Consider the following 27,785-nt stretch of genomic DNA (forward strand, 5'->3'; position numbering starts at 1 on the left):
TCTGAGAAGGTTACAGATTGCATGATTCCAAACTGTGTGCCATTCTGAAAAAGACAAAACAATGGAGAAAAGGAGCACCTGGGTGGTGCAGTTGGTTGGGCATCCAACTCTTGATTTCTGCTCAGATCATGATCTCGGGATTGTGAGATCAAACCCCAAAGTCTGCTTGCACACACTCTTTCAAATAAAGAATCTTTAAAAAAAAAAAAAAAAAAACAACCTGTGGAGACAATAAAATGATCAGTGGTTGCAAGGGGTTGGGGGAGGGGGTGGGAGTAGAGTGGATGAAAAGGCAGAGCACATAGGATTTTTAGGACAGTGAAATTATTCTGTAAGACACTAGTAATGGATATATGTCATTATAGGATGTACAACACTAAGAGTGAATCTTAATGTAAACTATAGACTTTGGGTAATTGTGTCAATGTAGGTTTATCGGTTACAACAAAATGTACTACTCTGGTGGGGGAGGTCATGCTAGAGGGGCCAAAGGGTATACTGGGGAATCTCTATTTTCTGCTCATTTTTGCTGTGAACTTAAAACTACTCAAAAAATTCTTATTTTTTTAAAAAGAGTCACCTAAAATGAACACATTTTTTAAAAAAAATCAAAAGAAAGCACATAAGTAGAGAAAATCATAATAGGCAGACATAGAAATAAATACTAAGGTAGTATATATAAATCCAAATATATCCGTAATTAAATTTCAATGTATTACATACAAATAGAAGAGGTATATCAGCTACATATAGAAGAATGAAACTGGATCATTCCCTTATACACAAAGATATACTCAAAATGGATGAAAGACCTCAGTGTTAGACAGGAATGCATCAGATTCCTAGAGGAGAACATAGGCAGTTACCTCTTGGAAATCGGCCACCATAACTTCTTTCAAGACTTATCTCCAAAGGCAAGTGAAACAAAAGCAAAAATGACTTTTGAGACCTCATCAAGATAAAAAGCTTCCACACAGCAAAGGAAACCGTCAGTAAAACTAAGAGGCAGCCCAGGGAATAGAGGAAGATATTTGCAATAACATTACAGATAAAGGACTAATATCCAAGATCTGTGAAGAACTTCTCACACTCAACACTCAAAAAACTAATAACCCAGTTAGAAAGTGGGAAGAAGCCATGAACAGACACTTCTCAAAAACACATACAAATGGCTAACAGACATGAAAAAGTGCTCAACATCACTAGCCATCAGGGAAATACAAATCAAAACCACAATGAGATACCACCTAACAACAGTTAGAATGGTAAAAATCAACCAAAACAGGCAACAACAAACATTGATGAGGGTGTGGAGAAAGGGGAACCCTCTTCTACTGTTGGTGGGAATGCAAGTTGGTACAGCTACTCTAGAAACCAGTATGGAGGATACTCAAGATGTTAAGAATAGAGCTATCTTATGACCCAGCAATTGCACTACTGGGTATTTATCCCAAAGATAGAGATATAGTGAAAAGAAGGGGCACATGCACCTTAATGTTTATAGCAGCGGTGTCCACAATAGCCAAACTGTGGAAGAAGCCGAGATGCCTTTCAACAGATAAATGGATAAAGATGTAGTACTTATATACAATGAAGTATTATTCAGCCATCAAAAACAATGAATACCCACCATTTGCATCTACGTGGATGGAACTGGAAGGGATTATGTTAAGTAAGTCAAGCAGAGAAAGACAATTATCATATGGCTTCAGCATAACCAATAGCATGGAGGACCATAGGGGAAGGGAGGGAAATCCAAAGGGGGATAAATTAGAGAGGGAGATGAACCATGAGAGAAGATGGGCTCCGAGAAACAATCTGTGGGTTTCAGAAGGGAAAGGGGACAGGGGAGGGGTTAATAAGGTGATAGGTATTGAGGAGGTCACGTGCTGTGATGAACACTTGGTGTTACACTTAACTGATAAATCGTTGAACACTACATCAAAAGCTAATTATGTATTCTACAGTGACTAACTGAACATAATAAAAAAAAAGTGATGTATCAGAGGAGATTAAAAAAAGAAACCAATTATGGTATATACTTATCAGAGAGATTCCTAAAATGTAAAATAGAATGGATGCAGATGAAAGGATGGAAAATAGGTACAGCATGCAAGTACTAACCAAAAGAAAGCTGATAATATTGGACACAGTAGACTTTAATGAAGAACAGATTATTAGATGTAAAAAGAGATATTTCATAATGATAAAAGATTCAATTTTCCCAAAAGATATGACAGTTTTAAATTTGTAAGCACTCAGTAACAAAGGCTCAAATGGAAAATTTTCAGTTTTTCTGTTCTTCTAGAATCAAAAAATTCAATTATAGCACTGAGTGGCAAGACAGACCAATTAAATTTTTTTAAAGCACTTGAAAATGTCAATAACAAAAGGTTATTTTTATTTAGTTTTTATTTATTTGAGAGAGAGTGAAAGAGTACACGAGAGGGGGTAGGGTCAGAGGGAGAAGCAGACTCCCCACTGAGCAGGGAGCCGGATGTGGGACTCGATCCTGGGACCCCAGGATCAAGACCTGAGCCAAAGGCAGTCGATTAACAAACCGAGCCACCCAGGTGCCCCACAAAAGGTTTTTTGTTTTGTTTTGTTTTGTTTTTTAAGATTTTATTTATTTGTCAGAGAGAGAGAGAGAGAGCGTGAGAGAGCACAGGCAGAGTGACAGGCAGAGGGAAAAGCAGGCTCCCCGGCGAGCAAGGAGCCCGATGCGGGACTCCACCCCAGGACGCAGGGATCATGACCTGAGCTGAAGGCAGCCGCTTAACCAACTAAGCCACCCAGGTGTCCCCAAAAGGTTATTTTTAAATATGCTTTACTATTTTTTAAATATTTACTTTTCCTGACAGAAAATGTTTAGTAAGAGAAAAACGACCAAAATATAAATATAACAAGATTTTTTTTTAAAGATTTATTTGTCAGAGAGAGAGAAAGCACAAGCAGAGGGAGAAGCAGGCAGAAGGAGAAGCAGAGTTCCTGCCGAGCAAGGAGCCCAGTGCGGTACTTGATCCCAGCACCCTGGGATCATGACCTGAGCCAAAAGCTTAACTGACTGAGCCACCCAGGCGTCCCTATAACAATTTTTAAAAAGGCACCCCACGGGTGCCTGGATGGCTCAGTTGGTTAAGCAACTTTATTTTAAATGGATGGATGCAGTTTCTTTGCCTTCGGTTCAGGTTAGGATCCCAGGGTCCTATTCCTTGCTCAGCAGGGAGCCTGCTGCTCTCTCTCCCTCTGCCTGCTGCTCCTCCTGTTTGTGTTCTCTCCCTCTTTCTCTGTCAAATAAATAAATAAAAATTTTTTTTTAATTAAAATAAAAAGGCACCCCAAACCCCAGAGAAAAACTGTGATAGTAGGAAACACAAACAGATGGCTCTCAGTAATTGAAAAAACAAGCAAAAAACAACAACAACAAAAGGGTATGTGATATTTGAACAATGAAGTTAACAAATCTGTAAGGGACATATATTGAATACTAATACCCAACACCTTCAGAATACATATTCATTCAAAGTACACATATAACATTTCCACAATTAACCAGTTTGAAAAAGTAACTCAGGGATTTTTAAAGTATCAGAATTACTCTGCTTATGTTCTTTGATGACAGTGAAAGTTATACTAGAAATCAAATTTTTTAAAGATAACTAGAAAATCCCTAACTGTTCTTTAGTTAAGCAACTGCTCAATATTACGTATAGGTCAAAGGATTGACAATGAAAAATTAGAGCATGCTTTTAACTGGTGGATAATGAAAATAAAGCAATAAAACTTATAGGTTGCAGCTAAGGCCATTCTTAGAGGAAAATCCAAAGTCTTAACTGTATATATTAGAAAAGAAAGTCTTAAAATCAGTGATCTCTAAGAATTTGCAAAAGAGGTTAGAAAAAGAACAGTAAACTAACAGTAAACACCTAAGGAATTATAAAATACCTAGGGAATCTGGGCACATTGGGTAAGAGCCAGCAGACGTTGAATACTCCAAGATTGGACCCCCAGCCCTAAGTACTAAATATACTAAAACAAAAATAAGCTATACATAGGCGGTCCTTGCTACGTATAATAGTGCGGGACTTTAAAAATGACCATACAAGGTGAAACTGTGGGAAGTGATCTTAATAATCAATGGAAGAAAATTATGATTTTTCTGTGACCTTTAAAAATTTTTATAAAAATGCTAATAGCTGTCTTACTGTTGTTTATAACTGTACTGTTGATTATAAGGGATAGGTTTTGTTATTTTTTTTTTACAAAGAAAACATTTTAATTCTCAATGTTTATAATGTTTTTAGTGTAAGTGAATATTAACTTTACTGTTTTTTTCATTTCATTCAAAATTACTCTAGGAGGTTTACCTGAGTTGACTTATGATGAACATACCTGTATAATGGAAATGTTGGAATATTATGCCATCATTAAAGTATTTATAGGGAAATATTTTATAATCTGGAAGAATGCATATGTTTCAATAATAAAGTTTAAAAGCCAGGTTATAAAATATTAGCAATATGGTATATCTATTTTTAATGGAGAGCAAAAATTCTGCTAGAAAATACATCACACCATTACAGTGGTTTTTCTCTGGGACTTGGGATGTCTTTTTTAAAACTCTTACTATATTTTATATTACGAAGTATTTTTTAAGATACCAGAAATATTTAAACCCATAATTTTATGTTCAGTTAATCTTCGACAAAAAAAGGGAAGTATATACAATGGGAAAAAGACAATCTCTTCAACAACTGATGTGGGAAAACTGGACAACTACACACCAAAGAATGAAACTGGACCATTTTCTTACACCAGACACAATAATAAATCAAAAATGGATGAAAGACTTAAATGTGAGGCCTGAAACGATAAAAATCCTGGAAGAGAGCATAGGCAGAAATGTCACTGACATTAGCTATAGCAACAATTTTTTAGATAGGTCTTCTGAGACAACAAAACAAAAACAAAAATAAAATACTAGAACTCATCAAAATAAATAGCTTACGCATAACAAAGGAAACAACAAAACTAAAAAGCAGCTTACAGATTGGAAGAAGATATTTTTAAATGACATATCTGCTAAACAGTATTCAAAATATATAAAGAACTTACATAACTCAACACCCAGAAACCAAATAATCCAATTTAAAAATGGGCAGAAGACATGAACATATATTTCTCCAAAGAAAACATAGGTGCCCAACATCTGAAAAGAGGCTGAACAGCATTCCTCATCAGGGAAATCAAATCAAAACCACAGATACTACCTTACACCTGTCAGAATAGCTAAAATCAGAAACACAAGAGACAGCAAGTGTTGGCAAGGATGTGGAGAAAAAAGAACATTTGTGCACTGTTGGTTTGGAATCCAAACTTGTGTACTCACTGTAGAAAACAGTATGGAAGGTCCTCAAAAAGGTAAAAATAAAACTACACTACAATCCAGTAATTGTACTACTGGATATTTACCCACAGAATACAGAAACACTGATTTGAAAAGATATATGCAACCCTATGTTTATTGCAGCATTATTTACAGTAGCCAAATTAAGGAAGCAGCCCAAGTGTCCATGATGAATGGATAAAGAAATTGTGGGGGTGTGTGTGTATACACCTGCAATGGAGTATTATTCACCCATTAAAAGAAAAGAATGAAATCTTGCCATTTACGATGACATGGATCGAGTTAGAGTATAATGTTAAGTGAAATAAGTCAGTCAAAGAAAGACAAATACCATACAATTTCATTCATGTGTGGAATTTAAGATACAAAACAAGTGAATAAAGTGGGGGTAGAAAAGAGACAAACCAAGAAACATGGCCTTAGATGTAGAGAAAAAACTGATGGTTACCAGGAGGGAGGGAGGGATGGGTGAAATAAGTGATGGGGATTAAGGAATGCACTTGTGATGAGCACTGAGTAATGTATAGAATTGTTGAATTGCTGTATTGTATGCCTGAAACTAATGTAACACTATACGTTAACTATATTGAAATTAAAATTAAAAACTTAGGGGTGCCTGGGTGGCTCAGTCTTTAAGTGTCTGCCTTCAGCTTAGGTCATGATCCCAGGGTCCTGGGCTCCCTGCTCAGCAGGAAGTGTGTTCTCCCTCTCCCACTCCCCCTGCTTGTGTTCTCTCTCTCGTTGTCTTTCTCTCTGTCAAATAAATAAAATCTTAAGAGAAATTAAATTAAAAACTAAAATAAAAACCAAAGAAATACTAGAAATATTTTAAAATATGAATGTGTTGTTGATAAAATTTTTAACTAGGGAATAATCAGCAACCTCTGCCCTTTCCTTAGGGAGTAATTAATTTTTTTGTTGTTTCTAAAGTTAATTATTCTGTGAGTTTCATGTGTTTGATGAACTTTACTTTCAATAAATATATTCTAAAAATTAAGATTGAAGTTTTCTAGTTTCAAGGAGATTTTTAATATCAGCAGGTAATTCTCTTTATTTTAAATGGATGGATGCAGTTTCTTTGGGAAATTACCTTGAGATGTGTTTATTATAAATAACATTTTCTGCTTATAATTTATGCACTAAAGGTTTTTAAGTTTTTCTGATACTATAAATATATTTTTCCTTTTAGGTTTGTATCATTTTAAAGTAAAACAATCAGTCTTTTAATGTGTACTTCTATAGCTTTCTTTTGCTAGCTGTTTTAAAATATAAAATATTTGTAATTTAATGTTGATTAATATTGAATTTAAGGTTTTCAGAGTTGTAGTCAAGCTTATGTAAAATATGCTGAAATATAAAGCCTCTAATCATCTTGATTGCATAACTAGCAACAACTTTATTCTACTCTGTTTATTAACTGGATTAAGTAAGATGTTGCCTGAGTTTTGTGAAACACAATGAAGACAATAAATAATTCAACAATATTTTATATCCCATTTCCTTTTAATTGACTACATGAAACCACAGTTACAGTTCCATTTTTTTTTCTGAATGGCTTGTTTCATAAATTAATAAGATAAAATATCTGAATTTTACCTTCCTGAATAACTAAAATCTCCTTAGGACAAACAGAATTATGCTTGAATTAATTATGACAAATTTAATGCATTTGAAATTGTCATATTTTTATTTTCATAGCTCAGTATTTAATGGTGATTAACAATTTAATTTTTGAAGTCTACTTAAAAATTATTTTATGTAAAGAATTATTTTCAATAAATTATTTTAAAGACTGTTTTTTGTGTCCAAATGTTTATTTAGTTTACCTTCAAATAGTGATAACTGTTGGTAAAATGAAATTACATTATTACTGTGTTAACTCTTTTCTGAAGGTTGCACAGCGAATTAAAAGATGCTGTTGAAAAGCAGCTGGAGACCCTTCCCTTTGGCATAGATATGGGAAATGATATGTATACAGATGATGAAACAGTCAAGAATTTAAGAGAACAATTACAACTAGCCAATCAAGTGAGTGATGTAAATTTTTAAAACTATATTCTGAATAAACAGAATCTGTGTTAATCATTATTTATGAATGATAACAGAATAGCAAAATTAGTACTTACTGATTTTCTACAATTTATAAGAATAGTTAACAGCTAACAAAACTTGTAATATATACCCTCTCTGGTTGTTAAAAATATAGCTACCAAATGTATATTTTAATTGAATCATAAATCTTTTGACATGCTTTTTATGTCTTATAAAAAATATCTTAATGCCAGGAGTGCCTAGGTGGCTCAGTGGGTTGGGCATCTGACTTGATTTTGGCTCAGGTAATGATCTCAGGGTCGTGACATTGAACACTGCATCTGGCTCCATGTTAAGGAGAGTCTGCTTGAGATTCTCTCCTTCTCCTGCCCCTCCCCCAACTGGCTCACGTGCATGCATGCATGCACTCTCTTTCTCTAAAATAAATAAATAAATCTTTTAAAATATATATTTTAATGCCCTAAAAATTTTTAAGGAAAAAAATAATTATCCACTCAGCTAAATTTACATTTTCAGTTTTCTGTGTTTTCTTCTGATACCATGTTTTCCTCAATTTTCAAAGATTATAGAATTATATTTCTCAAAAATTGTACATCTTCTAATTCCTTCTCCTTTTTTCCTCCCTTGTAGTAATTGAATTATTTGGGAAGCTATGTTATATATACCTTGTTTTCAACACTGGAAATGTATAATCATAAGGGAATTTTATTTTATTTTTTTATCTTTTTTAAAAAATTTCATTTTTTTACTTGACAGAGAAATAGCACAACTAGTCACAGCGGCAAGCAGAGGGAGAGGGAGAAGCAGCCTCTCTGCTGAGCAGAGAGCCTGACATGGGCTTAACCCAGGACCTTGGGATCATAACCTGAGGCGAAGGCAGCCGCTTAACTGACTGAGCCACCCAAGAGCTCCAGGAATTTTCTTTTAATTTATAGTTTTATATCGTAGGCATCTCATATCTTGTATGGATTTGAATCTCTGTTCTGCTTTCTAGCTGTGTGTCTCAGTTTCTTCATTTATAAATGGAGATTACAAATTCTTCATTGCAGTTTTGATTTTATAGTTATCTATGGAAAATCATTTTTTGTGCCCTACAAATTTAGTTTTAGAATTCTGATACTTATGAAAGTGATATTTAACTGATTAAATTAAACTGGATTTAAACAGTCTGTATTTACAATAATAAAAGAGCATGTATTTATTTTTTAAAGGAGCATGTATTAATATGGATTTTTTTTTTCATGTGTAAAGGGAAGGGATTTGAAAAAGTAATAGAGGAAAAAAATAATGAGAAAGCATGCTCTTCCAAACTTTTTCAACTTTCAAGCTCTAGTTTGAACTCTGTTCAAAATAATAATATCAGAAAGGATTTGTGAATGTTTATATAGAAGTAAATGGAAATTAATTAAGCCGTGTGAAGGCTTTCTAACAGGCTATCAAAATTAGTGCACAATATGCAATTCTTGATACTCTAGAAAAAGATTATGAGAGACCATATGTAAAACAACCCTCTGTTATATACCTTAAATATATACAATGATTATGGGGTTTTTTTTTCAACTTTATTTATTTATTTGACAGAGAGAGAGATAGGAAGAGAGGGAATACAGGCAAGGGGAGTGGGAGAGGGAGAAGCAGGCTCCCTGCTGCAGGGCTCCATCGCAGGACCCTGGGATCATGACCTGAGCTGAAGGCAGACACTAAATGACTGAGCCACCCAGGTGCTCTGTACAATGATTATTTGTCAATCATACCTCAATAAAACTGAAAAAAATAATTTTTTTAAAGAGGAAGTGGGATGAAAACTAGATAAGATTTGTAGTTTCAAAAGACAAAACAAAAACAGAACCCTGTCTCAAAAAGATCTCTCTGCAGTACTTTTGTTGCTATAATTTCCAATGTGAAATTTTATTAAAACTTCAAAATTACTCATTCTTTTTTCCTTATTAAACCAGACTTGTTCTTTCATTCCTTATCTTTTCCTCCCCTGCCTTATCCTCTCTTTGCCTTTCTCCTTCTACGTTTTGCTCCACCTCACATTTTTTCTCTGAAGATGGTCCTATTGTTTTTTGCTACATTTTGGATCAGTCACTCCACAGAATATTTGATGAGGTCCAACTGAGCAGTCAAAAAGGGAAAAGCTGATTGGTTATAAACAAATTTCCCACAAAATCTATAAAGTACTTTTTAAATAAATATAAAATTTCAACTGAATGAGAGTTTAAGCAATCTTATGAAGTATAAATAATAGAAAATGTTAATAATGCAATAGTATCAAAACAGTGATGTCAAATATTCTGCTTATGGTTCATATATGTCTAAGTATTTTGTTTTTAAGGTGGGATAAAATATATAAAACTGTTTTGGTATCACTAAATTGAAAGACCTTTGTGTTATACATGAAGACTAGCTGAATCCAAACTGAAGAGACGAAAACTAAGTTAAATACAATTTATAGTAAAATATAGAATAATTTTTATATTATGTTTTATCAAAGTAATAAGCAGAAGAACTTGACTGTTCAGATATCTTCATTTATTTCACAAGTATTAATTAGATGTCTATTAAATATCAGGCACTGATAGGCAAATCGTTGAGGATACAGTAGAGAGTGTTGATCCTTGCTTTCATGGAAAACGGGCTTTTGTTTCAAAAAACCTCTCACCAGACTTCTTGAGTTTGTTCTCTATTCTGTTTTCTAGCTCTGTAATGTTGGAAATGTCTTTTGTACCTTACTTTCATTTATATATAGAGATTATAATAATTCTTATCTTACGGAGTTCTTATGGTAATTCAGAAATTCCCATAAAGCACTTAATGTAATACCTAACACACATGTAAATTAATAAATTTACCTATTATTTTTATCATCATCATTGTGAAAGAGGAAGATAATTAAAATTGAGTTCAAAAGTTGTTGGGTAAAGCAAGTATAATTGCCTCGGGAGCTGATAACATTATTAAAATATTAAGTACCTAACTTAATATTTTTAGTTTGGAGTATTTTGTTCTGATAGTGTGATTTGTAAAAATCTCTCTGGAGGGCAGATTGGCAGTAAGAGCCTTAGAAGTATTTATATCCCTTGACCAATTAATTAGATTAGGATATCACATAGATGGTAGGAATATATCCTAAGAAACTGTGTGTGAAAATTGATGAATAAATATGTGTTATACTGTTATATATGATGATGAAAATTAGAAATAGTTTAAAAATCTAATAATATGGAATCACATTGTGATTTTTCAAATAATGGGTTATACCATTTAAAAATTCATATTAGTACATTGGTTCTTAATTTTTTTGTGCATTATAATCTCCCAAGAGCTTTTTGAAATAGAGATTATTATTCCCCTTTCCCAAGTTTCTGATTCAAGAAGTCTAGGCTCAATAGTTTGTGTTTCTAACAGTTTCTGAGGTAATGCTGATGGTTTAGTCCTATGAGAACCACTGCTTTAGAGAATCTTGGTTTTCTATTTGTCCAGATAATTCTTACCATCAGGCAGGTTTGTAAAACTGCAAACTTTGAGGTTATGATGTGTCTTTCTGACCATTCTACTGAGAAGAAAATGTTCTTAAGGAATTGAAATGAATTGTCCAGGATCATTCAGCCAGAAATCAGGGATTGAATTCAAGTCTTATGGCTCCAGATTCTGTTTGTCTACAAATTTTAAAACTATGTAAGTTTTAGGCAAAACTAATCGATGATGTAAGGATAGTAGTTACTTTGAGGGAATAGTAGTATCTTGAAGAAAGGGCTATCAGGCTTCTAGGTGCTAGTAATAACATTCTCTTTCTTGAACCGTGTGCTGGTTACATAGGTTCAACCACTTTGTGAAAATTCATGATTTTCATGTGTGTTTTCTGAATGCATGTTATACTTCAGTAATAGTTTCCTTAAAACATATGAACCTCTATTTTTTTTAAATGTATACTCTTTATCTTCTTAGAATGCTTATCTTTTCCCTATACCTTGTTACATTCTTACTAAAACAGGGTGGATTAGTTCTGACCTGGGTTTTAAAAGTTTGGGCTTTGGGGGCACCGGGTGGCACAGTTGGGCATCTAACTCTTGGTTTTGGCTTAGGTCATGGTCTCAGGGTGATGGGATTGAGCCGAGTGTTGAGGCCTGCATCGGGTTCTGCACTGAGTGGGGTGTCTGCTTAAGATTTTCCCTCCCTCTGCCCTCTCCGTATCTCTCTCTCTCTCTCTTTTTCAAATAAATAAACAAATCTTTAAAAGTTTTGGGCTTTAGAAACAAAGAGGTAAAGTTTTCTTCCTGATTCAGTCAACAACTTCCTGAGGAACCCTCAGCAAATGGCCAGAACTTGTTCTACTTTTCTTTTTAGACAATAAAAAGAGAATAATGCTCTGTGCCTACTAGCTTAGCATTTCTTACCCTTTTTGGTTTCAGGACCCTCCTCCAGGATGCTTAAAAATTATTGTGGACCTCGAAGAACTCTTTTTTTGTGGTTTACATATCTGTCAATATCATATTATAGATTAAAACAGAGACATTTTAAAAAACAAATGGGAGCAGAAGAACACATTCCACTACCCATCAGAGAGAGGACATCACATCATATAAACTTTGGAAAACTTCAGTGTACACTCATGAGACAATGAGAGTGAAAAAGGCAAATAATGTCTTCATATTAAAATGAACACAATTTTGACTTCAGGGGTCCCTATATCACACTTTGAGACTTGCTATATTGAAAGAATAGTTAATGACTCGAGAAAACTCTAATTATAAAATGCCAAGTGAAAATAGTACAGTACAAACAGTATATTGTCTGATTCCCAATTTTGTTAAAAGAACAGAAATACAAACTTTTGTTCCAAAATCACATTTAAAAACATGAATACATCCAAAATTTATAAAGATGGTTATACCCAGACACTAGCAATATTTACTATCAGGTGGTAAAATTACAGGTAATTCTTGTTTTCTGGTTTGCTATATTTTACCAACTTTCTACAACATTTATTACTTTTACGATCTGAAAAAAATCTAGTACTTTATTGGGGCAGTTTTCTTCTTTAGTAATTTTTAAGGCTTACATCTTCTTATAGGACAAAAATAGTGCTTTAAATCCATATCTCTGATTTAAGAGTTAAATTTTAGGGATAAGATCTGAATGAAAAAATTTCAGCATAAGGAATTTCATCTTTAGGTTTATTCTCTGAAACATTTTTGTTTGTTTATTTGTTTTTGGTTTTTTTTTTTAAGAGAGGGAGAGGAGGAGAAAGGGCAGAGGGTGAGAGAAAGTCTTAGGCAGGCGCCACACTCAATGCAGAGCCCAATGTGGAGCTCTGTCTCACAACCCTGAGATCATGGCCTGAGCCAAAATCAAAGGTCAGACACTTAATCAACTGAGCCACTGAGGCTCCCCTTCTCTGAATTGTTGTTAATACAAGTGCATAACATCAGAAATATAACCATATAACTATACCATCTTTACACAAGTTCCATTTTTATTTTTGTGACTTTATATACTAGAATTCATTCTGCAAAACAATATGATTCATTTGTACTGTACAATAGCCTGATAACAGTTTAATGAATTCTTGATTCTTTTTGTGTTATAGGAAAAAACTCAGGCTATGGAACTCTGGCAGACTGTTTCTCGGGAGCTGGACAGACTTCAGACACTTTACCAGGAACATATGACTGAGGCCCAGATTCATGTAGTTGAAAGTCAAAAACAAAAGGTAATCTCAGAGAGAGTGATCTGGAAGAATTTACACTAAAAATTGGTAATGGCTGTCTCTTATTGGTAGGAATATGTTTTAATTTTTTTAAATGTACATTTGTATTATATGATTTGCTACCATATGTATTGCTTTTGTAATAATAAAAGGCTGTAAATTTTAAAGAGGTTTTCTTGGATTTCATGGTTTTCTTATATATCAATTTTCATGTATATCTTCATTCTTGAGAAACTCCATTTTGAAGAGGAATGCCCAAAGGTCTACTGTGTTATTTATGTTAAATCTTTGCTGGTTAGAAAGTTCTTGGACAGTTAAAGCAATGCCTAGTATACATTAGGTTTTATAATGTGATTATCAGTGAAAGCTGTATTTAGTTCTAAGAAGCGGCTATATAATGATTCTGTATAAATGGACCCCTAGAGCTTATATATTGGCTTATGACAGGAACTATTATGGCCAGTGAAGAAACCTGCTCATATATAATGACAATACTGTGTGAAGTGAAAATGTTAACACCCTTTCAGTTACCTCTAAAATAGATGTCAAGTGTATTCAGCTTAAATTAATCAGAATAGAATTATACAGTAGGAAGAAATCTTAATGGTTATTAAGGCATTCTTTCTATCCATAGCTAGAATGATTTTTTTATTCTTTCAAAGTGGACATCTCAGCTTTTCTCTATACCTCTGTTGACAAAAACTTACTATCTCAGAAGACCATCCATTCCATTGAAAAATGTGCCTCCTTGATCCTTCCATTGGTTCTTTTTCTGCTGGAAACATTGAGAACTATGGGGTATTCCAATTTTGATCCCTTTTCTATGGGTTTTGAGAAGGCAGATGTTTAAATATATTGATTATCACTCCTTTCTCTCATTTATGGACTTTCCAAATTCCAGTGTATGAATGTTCCTATTACTATCATCATAATTGGGAATTTCTACCTAAAGGAGTGGTAATAATACTTACATGATGCTTTTCAGTTTACAAAATGATTTTTCTATATATGCCCATTTGAAAGTAGCCCATATGTAGTCTGAGCAAGACCTTTACCTCTGAGGGAGGGGACTCTTTTGAGGGAGAATGGACAAAATGGTTGAAGGGAAGTGAGTAGGAGATATAGGCTTCTAGATATCAAATGAATAAGTCATGGAAATAAGAGGCATAATATAGGGAATATAGTCAATGATATTGTAATAACATTGTATGGTGACAGATGGTAGCTATACTTGTAGTAAGTCATAGTATAATGTATAGAAAAGTTGAATCACTGTGTTGGTTGTACACTTAAAGCTAATATAACATTATATGTCAACTATATTCAAATTTAAAATATTATTTTTAAATACACACACACGGCACTTTATCAAAAAGAAAAGGCTTTTACCTGTGAGATCTAGAAACTATCTCTAATATAAGTAACTACTCTGAGGCTGTTTTCTCATCTAGGTCAATCAACTCCTGTGGTATTTTTTTTTTTTTTACTTTTATTCTTGTACTGTAGCTATGCAGTTAAGTTTTTTTGTACAAGCCTTTACAAATAATACTTCATATTCCTTATTTCTGTAGTTATCTATCAGTCTTTAATTCTGTCATCCAACATATTAATAGCCCCTTCCATCATAACAGATAATCATACAGTTGGAAACTTGGGCTTTCAAGCCATGAGACTTTTAAGAAGGGATGAGACAATAATTCCTGTGCCAGGGTTTATATTGTAGTTTTTGAGTAGGTTTGAATGTAGTCTTTCAGTATTGTACAATGTCTCTCCAATATGTCTTTTTACTAATAGAGTGATTTCTAGAAATAATTCTCTTACATAAAACATAAATAGCCATGTTTGTTTCTACATTGTCACCTTATTTAACTTTGTAGTCATTTAAAATGTAGTCATTTTAAAAATTATCTTATTTCTTCAACTGCTAATTCACACAATAACAGAAGACATCTAAGTTCATCTAGACTTAAGCATAATGATTTTAGACTGATTTTAGGTTAATTTTACATATGGGCTTTAAACAGAATGTTATTGATGTACACCTCTCCCTTCCTACTGTAGGATCAATTGACCAATTTTCAACAGTTGACCAAGCAGCTTCATGTAACAAATGAGAACATGGAAATGGTAAGTGAAAATATCCATTTAGTGTACTTGTTGATATAAACTAGAAATTGTGACTTTATTATTTATTTATGCTAATAAAAATCAATAACAAAAAGGCCCACATACGTGAAATGGAAATAAGTAGGCAGTACTCCTTTCTCTTTATCTGTCTTTTCCTTTCACATTCAATAACATGACTGTGTTCACAATACTTACTGGAGACCTAAAGCTAATATCTTTCTGAGATATCACCTAATCTAATAGTAATCTTAAGGTCCTTGGTAGAATTTCTTGAGAGTAATCTAGACTCTGAGCTTCTCAAGAGTAGGACTCAGCCTTTATTCTTAGTATTTCATTTAGCATGCTGGTAGGTATATAATAAGAACTGTGGAACTGTTAAATGAATAACCAGTTTCTTAAAAATAATAGGACATTAAGAATCATTTGTTAGTTCAACTAACAAATGATTGGTACATCAAATTTAGATGTACCAGTTACACCAATAGATGTAATTGGTACATCTAAATTTCCCTTTTTTTCTAAAAGGAATGTAATAGCCTTCCTTGTTCTGCTCACTACCTTTTTTCTCCTCTCACTTTTCTTTTTCTCTTCTTTTCTCTCCTTTTCTTTTCCTTTCTTTTTGGAATTTTATTTTACCTCATTGTTGAGTAATACAATTATGACATCCCGGGTAATTCCTCTCTTTCCTTTCTTCAGTTTGCTTAGCACCTCTGCTAATTCTCGTTAGTACTTAATGAAAATGTCTCTGTTTAACAGTGGAGTTGTGCCATCAAAAGTAAGTTATTCAATTTTTTTCTGCTTTTCAAAATTTTCTCCTTAACCATGTTAAAAAAATTATTAAATAAATTTTACCTTATTTCACTTTTGTTACTTCTCATCACTTAAAATTTTTGATAACATACTTTGTAGACATTTTAAATAGTATTAAAGTACTCCAGAACAAAATGACTGATATCTATAATTAAGAAATCATATTTCTATATGAAATTAATAGTTTAACCTCACATCACAATTATTAGTTCTTTCAGTATATCTCTTAGAATTGCAGAGATTATATCGTCCTTTGGTATCATATACCACAGGATCCCTATTTTGTTATAAACAACCCCAAATCATTCTGATGAAAGTCATGGGAAATGAATATTTGAGTATTCATAGAAAATATGTTAAAAATTTGCACAGCACAAGAATTCATAGATTTTAGCCAAAACTAATGGGAAATGATGGGTACAATAAAAGTGATAAAGAAGTAATAAGATGGATGAAATAGTTGTGTTACAAAGAACAAAGAAGAGACTGTCTTGGTGGTTAAAATAAAGGAATATGGTAAGAGAAATTTTAAAACTTAAGCATTTTTTTAAATGTACTCACTGGTTATCAAACAAGACTGCTAAATGAGAAGGGCCATAGTTAAATAATTGTAAAGATCTTGTGCATCTCAAGAGCATTTAGAGAATAGTCACAGGAGCGCAAGTTTGAGTCAAAATCAAACTTGAAGAAAAGTACTCATTAAAAAGTTTTCTGATTCCACAAATAAGCTGAGTAAATGAATAGGTCCCTATAGATGTATAGTCTTTCGATGAGTACACAAGAAGTAAATATCCTTCATAACCAATGCACATTTGTAACATAGAAAAGGTAGAATCCCCTGATGTGAATGGTACATGAAAGTACAAGTTTATTATGACTTGGGAGTTCACATTTCCTATAGATTTTCTTTACTGAAATCATATTCTTTTTTTGAGATTTGTTCATCTCTATAAAATTACTCAAAAATATTTTCTAATTGCATATTAATTTCCTTTCACTGTCAAAGATTCTCTAGTTGCAAGAGAAATGTGCCTCTATCTACAAACTCCTGTCCTACTTGGTAAAACAGGGACAACATATGAAATAATCATGATCGATGACTGAAAGGGATGCTTCCCTGATGAATCTCCAAATTCTAGAATATTAATATATTAATATTAATGTAGTATGTAATTTTCTATGTAATAACCATATTCAGAGAACACCATATTCAGTTGTTGAGCTCTGCTAGGCTTGCTAACAAGTTAGCTCCCAACACTAGCTTTTTAAAATTCACAATTCCAATTTATACTTCTCCTGAATACTCTACATTATTTACTTTTAAGGTGCTCCCAAATGATAAAAAAAAACAAAAAACACACACAAGCATTAATGATTTTAGTGCCAAGACAGTATATATAATAAAATGTTAACTGTACATTACAGACGTACATAGAAGAATTCAGAGTTGTGAATCAGTTTGGACTGAAGTCATTGAGATAGTTTCACAGGAGAATTTGAAATGATATTAAAGGTCATCTATTTCCTTAAATGATAGGCATCCTTTTATTAAATGCTTTTGAGTTAGATGATCATCTAGACTCTGCATTAACTATTCCCTTGTAAGAGATTTATCACTTCCTCAAAGAGTCTGTGCTTTTGAATTCTGATTATTAGAAAGCTGAACTCTGGGGCACCTGGGTGGCTCAGTCAGTTAATTGTCTGCTTTTGGCTCAGGTTGTGATTTCATAGCCCTGTGTCAGGCTCTCTGTTCAGCAGGGAGTCTGCTTCTCCTCTTGAATATGCAGCCCACCCCGCGCATGCACTCTCTCTCTCAAATAAAATCTTTAAAAAAAAAGAGAAGAAGAAGAAAGCTAAAATCTTGTTAAATTTCCTCCCATTGATATATGGTTTTATTCTTTTGGAGTAACAGAACAAGCTCACTTCTTCAAATCAACTCTTCAGTTTGTTTGCATGTAACCATTAATGTCTTTCCTGATTCGTGCCCAGTATTGCACCCAATTTTTTTTTTTTTCAACTCTTCTGGTATGGTATAATTTACCTGTCTCTCATTATTCTGTTTGTTTTTTTTTTTCCTTGCATGTGAAGTTGGTCTCTTAAATTGTGGTCTGTGCATAAGAGACTCTTAATGTCACAAAACAAACTGAGGGTTGCTGGGGGGAGGGGTTGGGGGGGTGGGGTTATGGACATTGGGGAGGGTATGTGCTATGGTGAGTGCTGTGAAGTGTGTAAACCTGGCGATTCACAGACCTGTACTCCTGGGGCTAATAATACATTATATGTTAATAAAAAATTAAAAATTAAAAAAAGTTGTGGTCTGTGAATTGAACACTAAATTCTGGTCTACAGTAGTCTGTTTCCCAAAATAAAGATAAAGATGCAGTCTTCAGGCTTTCTTTTATGTTTCAGCGGAGGTGTTCATTCATTTATTCCTTAAAGGTGTAAGTACTAAGAATGTATTAAATCATATGCCAGTCACTGGGAATTCTAGGAGAAAGTAGTTTTCAAAAAGTGACTCATATTGTAGTATGAACTTTAAATTTAGTGTTTGAATATAAGCAATATGCATTGTAAAAGTGCATATAAAGTTTTATCAAAGTGCAGAAAGGAAACAGTTATTTCTGTCTTAAAGTGAATAGATGATGGCAGAATGGAATTCTAATTCCGGAGGGAAATAAAATAGTATATTAAAAATACGAAGTCAATAAGATTGGGTAGAGTATGAGAGAAGCACAATGAAAACTGCTTTCAGGAGAAGCAGTTGGAGAGATGCGTGTATGATCTGTTGGGATGGGAAAAAACTGAAATCAAGACTGTCAGTTAGGAGGTAACTATTCTATGTTGACTTTTCCCGTAAGGCATATAGATAATGATAAGGATAAGGAATTTGTGCCTTCATGGTAAAGTCATCACTTAGAGAAGAAAATCAATTCCCTTAGAAAAATTTTTCCTACACTTGGAAGACTGCTTCCTATATTCCGTTAGGTTCCTTTTTAGGCTAACCCTGAGAAAGAATTCTAAAGCATGCCATGTATTTAGGAGACAATACCAGGGAGTACCAGTAGGGGAATGGGAAAGTAAGACTGGGAAGAGAGAATAAGGCAGCCAGAGGGTTTCTAAGGATCATGCAAATTAATACCTTGGTTAACTGAAACTTAATCCTACCAGTGGACTCTGGAAGCGGGTGTAGAACAGGCTCGGACTTACTCCACCATGAGGTACAGGAGTTTGGTGTATTTACATCCCAGTTCTCTTCAGTCATTGTTATGTGACTTAGGTAAACAAAGAAGGCTCAAATGGCCAAAGAAAAACCATAAGACATCAAAAAGCAGTTGTATATAGTTTGAAGTGAAGCAGGTGTCCACTAAAATAGTAAAGTAAAAGCAAGGAAAGATTGCCAAGGTTATATTTTACTGTCAAAAACTCTAATCATTATCATGACTTAGTTTCTTTCTACTTATATGCTCTACAGTTAATCTTTAAAGATGTAGTTTTAAATGTTCTAATATTGAATGTTTCTAATTTTTTTCTCTGTGGCAGACTAACCAACACTTTCTGAAAGCAGTAACTGAACAAAATGTGGAAATCGAGCGACTCCGAAAACAACTGAGGTATTTTCAAAAATGAATTTTGTTATTTTATTAATAATTATATTTCTTCAGAATAAGTGATGATGCCACAGTTTTTCCATGAGTATTTTTTTCTTCCCTTTAAGCTTCTGTCAATAGCTTTCTGTATATATGATCTGTTAGTACTGAAAAAGATTGAAATTGTGACACTTAGCAGGAGGCAACTATAATATATATATAAACACACACACACATATGTATATATGAAGGGATGTTCCATGAAGGTAAAACCAGTGCCTATGGAGGACAATCAATTCTCTTAGAAATATTTTTTCTGCACATATCTTTGTATTCCCCAATAAGCAGACCCTGAGAAAAGGGATTTAGATGTAATACAAGTGAGCACCAGTAGAGGAGTGGGGAAGTAAGACCGGGAAAAAGACAAAGCCAATAGAGGGTTTTTAAAAAATCAGGTGACTTAATACTATACATGTTTATTGTGGCTCAGTGGTTTAATAATCATTGCATTAATAGACTTCACAGGAAAAACTTTTTCATTTTATTTCCCCCTTATTCATAATACTTAAAATTCACAAGTATAGACATAATAGAGTTTTGCTCTATGATGGAGTCATTTAGAAATATCTTTAAAGTATAATATGAATTAACATTTTATAAAAAATATAAATTTCTACATTGAATTTAGATGTCACATCTTAGTCTCCTCCAATCTATGACAATTCCTCAGTCTTTGGCTTTCATCATTTCAAAGCTTCTGAAGAGTACTCACCAGTTATTTTGTTCCTTTTATATTTTCTCAGGATTTAGACTGTGGTTATGAATTTTTATGAAGAATACCACAAGTGAAGGGCCTTTCTCATCTTATCACATCAGGGGATACATGATATCAATAAGTCTTATTACTAGTGATGTAAACTTTGATCACATGCAAGGTGGTGTCTATCAGGCTTCTCCACTGTTACCCTTTTTCCCTTTCCAGGGGTTTATCACAATGTCCAGCCCCACTCTAAGGCATAGGAATTGGGTTTTGCCTCCTGGAGGGAGGAGAATCAAGACATCTGTGGACTTATGTTAAGCCTCCATAGTAATTAATAAATACTTTGGGGGAGATATTTTGAGGCTATACAAATATCCTGGTTCTATAATTTAGATGTTTTCAAAAGCCATTTTTACATATATCATTTCCTTTCCCCTTCCTAAGAATCCTTTATTTAATGAATAAATGGACTGAAAATGAAAAAAAATATATATAAAATTCTGTTTGTTAAATGAACCTTGCTATTTATTTTTATACCATCATGTATTTTGCCCCACAAAATATTTTGCTTTTTTAATAATTTATTTTATAGAATTTTATGTACCACTTTTTATATTTTTATTGCCTTAATCAACTTCTTAATTTACTTTAAATAAATTTACTTTCTTTTCCCCTAGACATTTCTAGTTGTGAGCTCTTATTTGGTCTTCCTTGTTTCTTTAAATGTTATTAATTTATAGTTTAAAATAGTAATGGTTTATTTAATTGCAAGATTTTGTTCATTTTTTCAAGATGGAAGTGGTTTTTTTTTAATTATAAAAGTAATGTAAGTCCATTATAGAAAACTCTAGATAGTATAAAACTATAACAAGTTGCAGTACAATTCTGGCACTAACCATAGTTAGTCCAGACTCCACAACTTAATAGCATAATTCCCAACAAGACTATGCTCACTAAGACACAAGTTCAGGGATCCTCAGGCCACCCACACGTCTGACCAACTGGCTATACTGTGTTCCAAATAACCTACCAGGCTTAGAAATTCTGTAGAATGGCTCAGGGAACTTATGATTAGTTTTATTATAAAGGTCACGGATCAGAACCAGCCAAAAGAAGAAACCCACGAGGTGAGGTCTAGGAAGGTCTCAAAATTTGAACTTTCATGTCCTCTGTCCATGGAACCAGGGAGCATCACCCTCCTGGTGTATCTCATGTTCACAAACCAGGAAGCTCACCTAAGCCTTGGTGTCCGGAAATTTTATTGGATTTTTATTATTTGCATATGATTTATGTTAAATGTAAATACATATACTTTTAATGATATTTCTAAAATGACTGCATCATAGAAAAAAACTTAGACTATACTTCTGAAATTTAAGTATTATGACTGTTTGAACTGGCCACTTGATTGAACTCAATCTCTAATCTCCCTCCCCTCCCTGGAGGTCAGGAATTTGGGCCTGTATCATAGGGCTCAAAGCCCCAACTCTCTGATTACATGGTTGCTCTTTCCAGTATGGCGCAGCTCCTTTCTGAAACTATTTAGGATCCTAACTTGAGTCACTTTAGCATAAACTCAGATGTGGTCCCAAAGACCTACTGTAAATAAAAAGATACTGCTAGCCATTTGTATGTCTTCATTGAAGAAGTGTCTGTTCATATCTTCTGCCCATTTTTTGATATGATTATCTGTTTTGTGTGTGTTGAGTTTGAGGAGTTCTTTATAGATCCTGGATATCAACCTTTTGTCTGTACTGTCATTTGCAAATATCTTCTCCCATTCTGTGGGTTGCCTCTTTGTTTTGACTGTTTCCTTTGCTGTGCAGAAGCTTTTGATTTTGATGAAGTCCCCAAAGTTCATTTTCGCTTTTGTTTCCTTTGCCTTTGGAGACGTATCTGGAAAGAAATTGCTGTGGCTGATATCGAAGAGGTTACTGCCTATGTTCTCCTCTAGGATTCTGATGGATTCCTGTCTCACGTTGAGGTCTTTTATCCATTTTGAGTTTATCTTTCTGTACGGTGTAAGGGAATGGTCGAGTTTCATTCTTCTACATATAGCTGTCCAGTTTTCCCAGCACCATTTATTGAAGAGACTGTCTTTTTTCCACTGTATATTTTTTCCTGTTTTGTCGAAGATTATTTGACCATAGAGTTGAGGGTCCATATCTGGGCTCTCTACTCTGTTCCACTGGTCTATGTGTCTGTTTTTATGCCAGTACCATGCTGTCTTGGTGATCATAGCTTGTAGTAAAGCTTGAAATCAGATTACGTGATGCTGCCAGTTTTATTTTTGTTTTTCAACATTTCCTTAGCAATTCGGGGTTTCTTCTGATTCCATACAAATTTTAAGATTATTTGCTCCAGCTCTTTGAAAAATACCGGTGGAATTTTGATCAGAATGGCGTTAAAAGTATAGATTGCTCTAGGCAGTATAGACATTTTAACAATGTTTATTCTTCCGATCCAAGAGCAGGGAATGGTCTTCCATCTTTTTGTGTCTTCTTCAATTTCTTTCATGAGTGTTCTGTAGTTCCTCGAGTATAGATCCTTTACCTCTTTGGTTAGGTTTATTCCCAGGTATCTTATGGTTCTTGGTGCTATAGTAAATGGAATTGATTCTCTAATTTCCTTTTCTGTATTGTCATTGTTAGTGTATAAGAAAGCCACTGATTTCTGTACATTGACTTTGTATCCTGCCACGTTACTGAATTGCTGTATGAATTCTATTAGTTTGGGGGTAGAGTCTTTTGGGTTCATCATCACTAGCCATCAGGGAGATTCAAATTAAAACCACATTGAGATACCACCTTACACCAGTTAGAATGGCCAAAATTAGCAAGACAGGAAACAACATGTGTTGGAGAGGATGTGGAGAAAGGGGAACCCTCTTGCACTGTTAGTGGGAGTGCAGGTTGGTGCAGCCACTTTAGAGAACAGTGTGGAGATTCCTCAAGAAATTAAAAATAGAGCTTCCCTATGACCCTGCAATTGCACTACTGGGTATTTACCCCAAAGATACAGATGTAGTGAAAAGAAGGCCATCTGTACCCCAGTGTTTATAGCAGCAATGGCTAATCGCCAAACTGTGGAAAGAACCAAGATGCCCTTCAACAGACGAATGGATAAGGAAGATGTGGTCCATATACACTATGGAGCAGTATGCCTCCATCAGAAAGGATGAATACCCAACTTTTGTATCAACATGGACGGGACTAGAAGAGATTATGCTGAGTGAAATAAGTCAAGCAGAGAGAGTCAATTATCATATGGTTTCACTTATTTGCAGAGCATAAGAAATAACATGGAGGACATGGGGAGATGGAGAGGAGAAGGGAGCTGAGGGAAATTGGAAGGGGAGGTGAACCATGAGAGACTATGGACTCTGAAAAACAATCTGAGGGTTTCAAAGGGGCAGGGGTGTGGGAGGTTGAGGGAACAAGGTGGTGGGTATTAAGGAGGGCACGTATTGCATGGAGCACTGGGTGTGGTGCAAAAACAACGAATACTGTTAAGCTGAAAAATTTTTAAAAATTAATTAAAATTAAAAAATTTTAAAAAGATACTGCTACTATGCGGGGGTGGGGTGTAGTGGTGGGCTTTCAATTTTAAATAGAGTATTCAGAATAAATATCACTGAGCAGTTGAGATTTGAACAAAGACTTGAAGAATGTGAACATTTCCATACAATTGAGGGAAAGAGTGTTCAAAGTATAGAACTTGCCATTGCATAGTTGGAAACATACCTAGGGAACAGCAAGGAAGTTGGTTGTCTCTGTGATCTATTGCTGAGTAGCAAACCATTCCAATATTTTGTGACTCAAACAATAACCCATTTAGCTTTTGATATGAGGGACAATAGAGCAGTTTTCTGGTCTGGGCTTGCTGGGCTATATCTGCTAGACTTACCCCTGTGTCTCTAGTCAGATGGTTGGTCCACTTATAATGCAGTAGTTGGCAGTGGGTGATAAACCTCTCTGGCAATCAGCAGTTTCTTTACCAGGACAACAAGGGAAAGTCTTACTTCTTCACTTGGTCATGGCAGGATTCCCAAAGATAGTAAGAGAGCAGATCTCAGTGTACAAATACATTTCAAGCCTCTCTTGAGTCATATTTGTTAATTACTTACGGCAAAGAAAGTCACCAGGTCAAACCAAATTCAAAGGATAGGGAAATAGATAACCCTCTTGATGGGAATATTTTCAGCATCATGTTACAAAGATGTGGATGTAGAGCGGGAAGAATTTGGAGCCATTTTTTATACTTTCTCTTACCTGGTATACAGAGTAGACTGAAACAGAGTAAATGAGAGCAGTAAGAGATAAAGTCAGAAATGTTATGGAAAGTGGAAGACAAGGTCATATGGGGCCTTATAGGCTATTATGAGGACTTTGGTTTTTTGCTGTGGGTGAAAAAGGAATGGTTTTTTTGTTTCTTTTTTAGGAATGGATCTTAATAGAAGATTGACATGATCTGACTTATATTTTACTTGATTGATCATTCTGACTGCCATATTGTAAATAGACTGTAATGAGGGGAAAATGGAAGCAAGGAGACCAGTGAGAAAGCTATCACAGTAACCCAGGCAAAAAATCATGTTGAATAGGACTGTGGTGGTGACAGTGGGAGATGGCTAAGATGTGGTCACTTTCTGGATATCTTTTTTTAATGTTTTATATGATAGATTTAAGAGGATTTACTGATTGGGTTGAGGAACCAGAGAGATTGAGTCATCATAGGTGACCTGTGGGGGTTTTTTTTGTTTTGTTTTTGTTTTTGTTTTTGTTTTTGTTTTCCATAAGCAACTGAAGAATGAACGCAGAACTCTATGTATAGGTGGCCAGATTTGATGGGGATGGAGAAGTTGGGCCATATTGAGTTTGCAGTAACTACTGGAAATCCTAATGCTGATAACTATTAGCAAGCAGTTCAATAGAGAACTGGACTTAAGATATGAGATGTTTGATGATCAACATAAGAATAGTGTTTAGAGCCATGAGACTGGGATAGATAAGTACACTTGACTCATGAACAGCACAGGTTTGAACTTCATGGGTCCATTAAGATGCAGATTTTTATCAATAAATACATACAATATTGTAAATGTATTTTTTTCTTCCTTAGAATTTTCTTAACATTTTTTCCCTAAGTTACTTTAAGAAAACAGTATATAACATGTATAACAAAAAATATGGGTTAATCAACTGTAAATGTTGTCACTAAAGCTTCTGGTAAACAGTAGGCTATTAGTTAAGTTTTGGGGGTGTCAAAAGTTATATGTGGATTGTTGACTACATGGGGGGGTTGGTGCTCCATGTTGTTCAATGGCCAACTTTTTTGAATAGGAAGACTAAATTCCCTAATGAGAATAAATCTTCCCAGATCTTTAAAATTAATCTCAGTGTAAATTGTGTTAAAACCCGTATATTTTGTGTGTATATGTGCCTGAAGGAAACTTGGTAATCTAATCCTAACATCATTAAATAGGGAAGTCCCATTTGCCAATGCCATTCTGTAGAAGAATAAAAAGCAGTATTATTTGTAAGAGCATGAGTTTGACAAAATAGAACAGAATAAAGAGTAAATAGAAATTTAGTATATGACAGAGGGGGGATTATAAATCAGTAGGAAAACAATCATATTAGGATTGGTGGCTATCCATGAAAAAAAAGTCTGTAAGGTTTTGCTTTTCACATTTAAGCATTTATATGGTTTTATGGATTAAGTGTCTAAATGTAAAAAGCAAGACTGTATAGATTTTTTTTTTAATATCGAACAATCTCTCTTGAACATTTTGCTAGGGAAGTGGGTTTTTTTTAATTTTTAATTTTTCTATTAACATATAATGTATTATTAGCCCCAGGGGTACAGGTCTGTGACTTGCCAGGTTTACACACTTCACAGCACTCACCATAGCACATACCTTCCCCAATGTCCATAATCCAACCACCCTCTCCCTACCCCCTCCCCCTAGCAATCTTCAGTTTGTTTTGTGAAATTAAGAGTCTCTTATTGTTTGTCTCCCTCTCGATCCCATCTTGTTTCATTTATTCCTTTCCTACCCTCCAAACCCCCCATGTTGCATCTCAACTTCCTCTTATCAGGGAGATCATATGATAATTGTCTTTCTCTGATTGACTTATTTTGCTAAGCATAATACCCTCTAGTTCCATCCACATCGTTGCAAATGGCAAGATTTCATTTCTTTTGATGGTTGCATAGTATTCTATTATATATATATATATATACCACATCTTCTTTATCCATTCATCTGTTGATGGACATCTAGGTTCTTTCCATAGTTTGGCTTTTGTGGGCATTGCTTCTGTAAACATTCGGGTGCATGTGCCCCTAGGGAAGTGTTTTTTAATCAAAATTTAAATCCAGGCCAAAAAGGAAAGATTGATATATTTAAATATGTTAAATGTAAAACTTCTATTAAAAAATCAGTATGTCAAATGAAAAAGCAACTCTTAGTCTGTGAGAAGACATTTGCAATGCATATAATTAATAGTACATTACTGTTGAGATACATTAACTAGGCATCAGTAATAATAAAAGTCCAAGAATTGGGCAAAGTGTATGAACATTTCAAAAGTCATAGCAACCAAGAAAATGCAAGTTAAAATAATGCGATACTTTTTCTAAATTCTGCTACTGAAATAATGTGATAATTGTGATACCAATTATCAGTATCAGAAATGTGTGGAGTGTATTAACAAGGTACAAAAGGAAATTACAGTACAGGATGATATAGTTTATATATTTTAAATACTTTAAACAGTAATGTATATTGGTTATGGATATATACTTTTTTAGTTATATACATATCAGGGTATATAGTAAAATAAAATGTATATATGTTGTATGTGTATATATATTATAAAAGAAAAAATTTAAAAATTACTAGGACTGATCTACCCTAACTTCAAGTTAATGATTGTCTGTATTCGTAGAAGTGGGGCATTGGAAACAGCCTAAGTGTGTGTCACTGAGGAAATGGATAGGTAAAATGTAGTGTTTGCATCCTGTGGAATACTGTGCATCATTTAGAAACATGTATTTACATGTAAAGGTATAGTTTTGGCAACATAGATCTAAAAAACAAGGTTTTATTAAAGTAAAAAGGGATATGGATCTATAACATAAAAACACATGCTTGTAGGGGCACCTGGGTGGCTGAGTCGGTTAAGTGTCTCCTGGGATTGAGCCCAAATTGGGCTCCCTGCCCAGCAGGGAGCCTGCTTCTCCCTCTCCCTCTGCTGTCCCCCTTGCTTATGCTCTTTCTCTCTTTGTCAAATAAATAAAATATTTTTTTAAATGCATGCATAT

General features: G+C 34.1%; 1 protein-coding gene across 4 annotated transcripts in view; it reads left to right on the forward strand.

Annotated features, from left to right (window-relative positions):
- The window catches only part of SCLT1 (sodium channel and clathrin linker 1), a 181,189-nt gene that overhangs the window by 32,503 nt on the left and 120,901 nt on the right, over positions 1 to 27,785 (forward strand). For all 4 annotated transcript variants that reach the window (XM_032857691.1, XM_032857709.1, XM_032857719.1 and 1 more), the window contains exons 6-9: positions 7,300 to 7,435; positions 13,053 to 13,175; positions 15,234 to 15,299; positions 19,650 to 19,720. In XM_032857691.1, the coding sequence (XP_032713582.1) occupies positions 7,300 to 7,435; positions 13,053 to 13,175; positions 15,234 to 15,299; positions 19,650 to 19,720 (396 nt within the window). The remainder of the gene's footprint in view (positions 1 to 7,299; positions 7,436 to 13,052; positions 13,176 to 15,233; positions 15,300 to 19,649; positions 19,721 to 27,785) is intronic.

Source organism: Lontra canadensis, unplaced genomic scaffold (assembly GCF_010015895.1).
Source record: "Lontra canadensis isolate GAN:19392208 unplaced genomic scaffold, GSC_riverotter_1.0 scaffold1, whole genome shotgun sequence".
Taxonomy (NCBI): Eukaryota; Metazoa; Chordata; class Mammalia; order Carnivora; family Mustelidae; genus Lontra; species Lontra canadensis.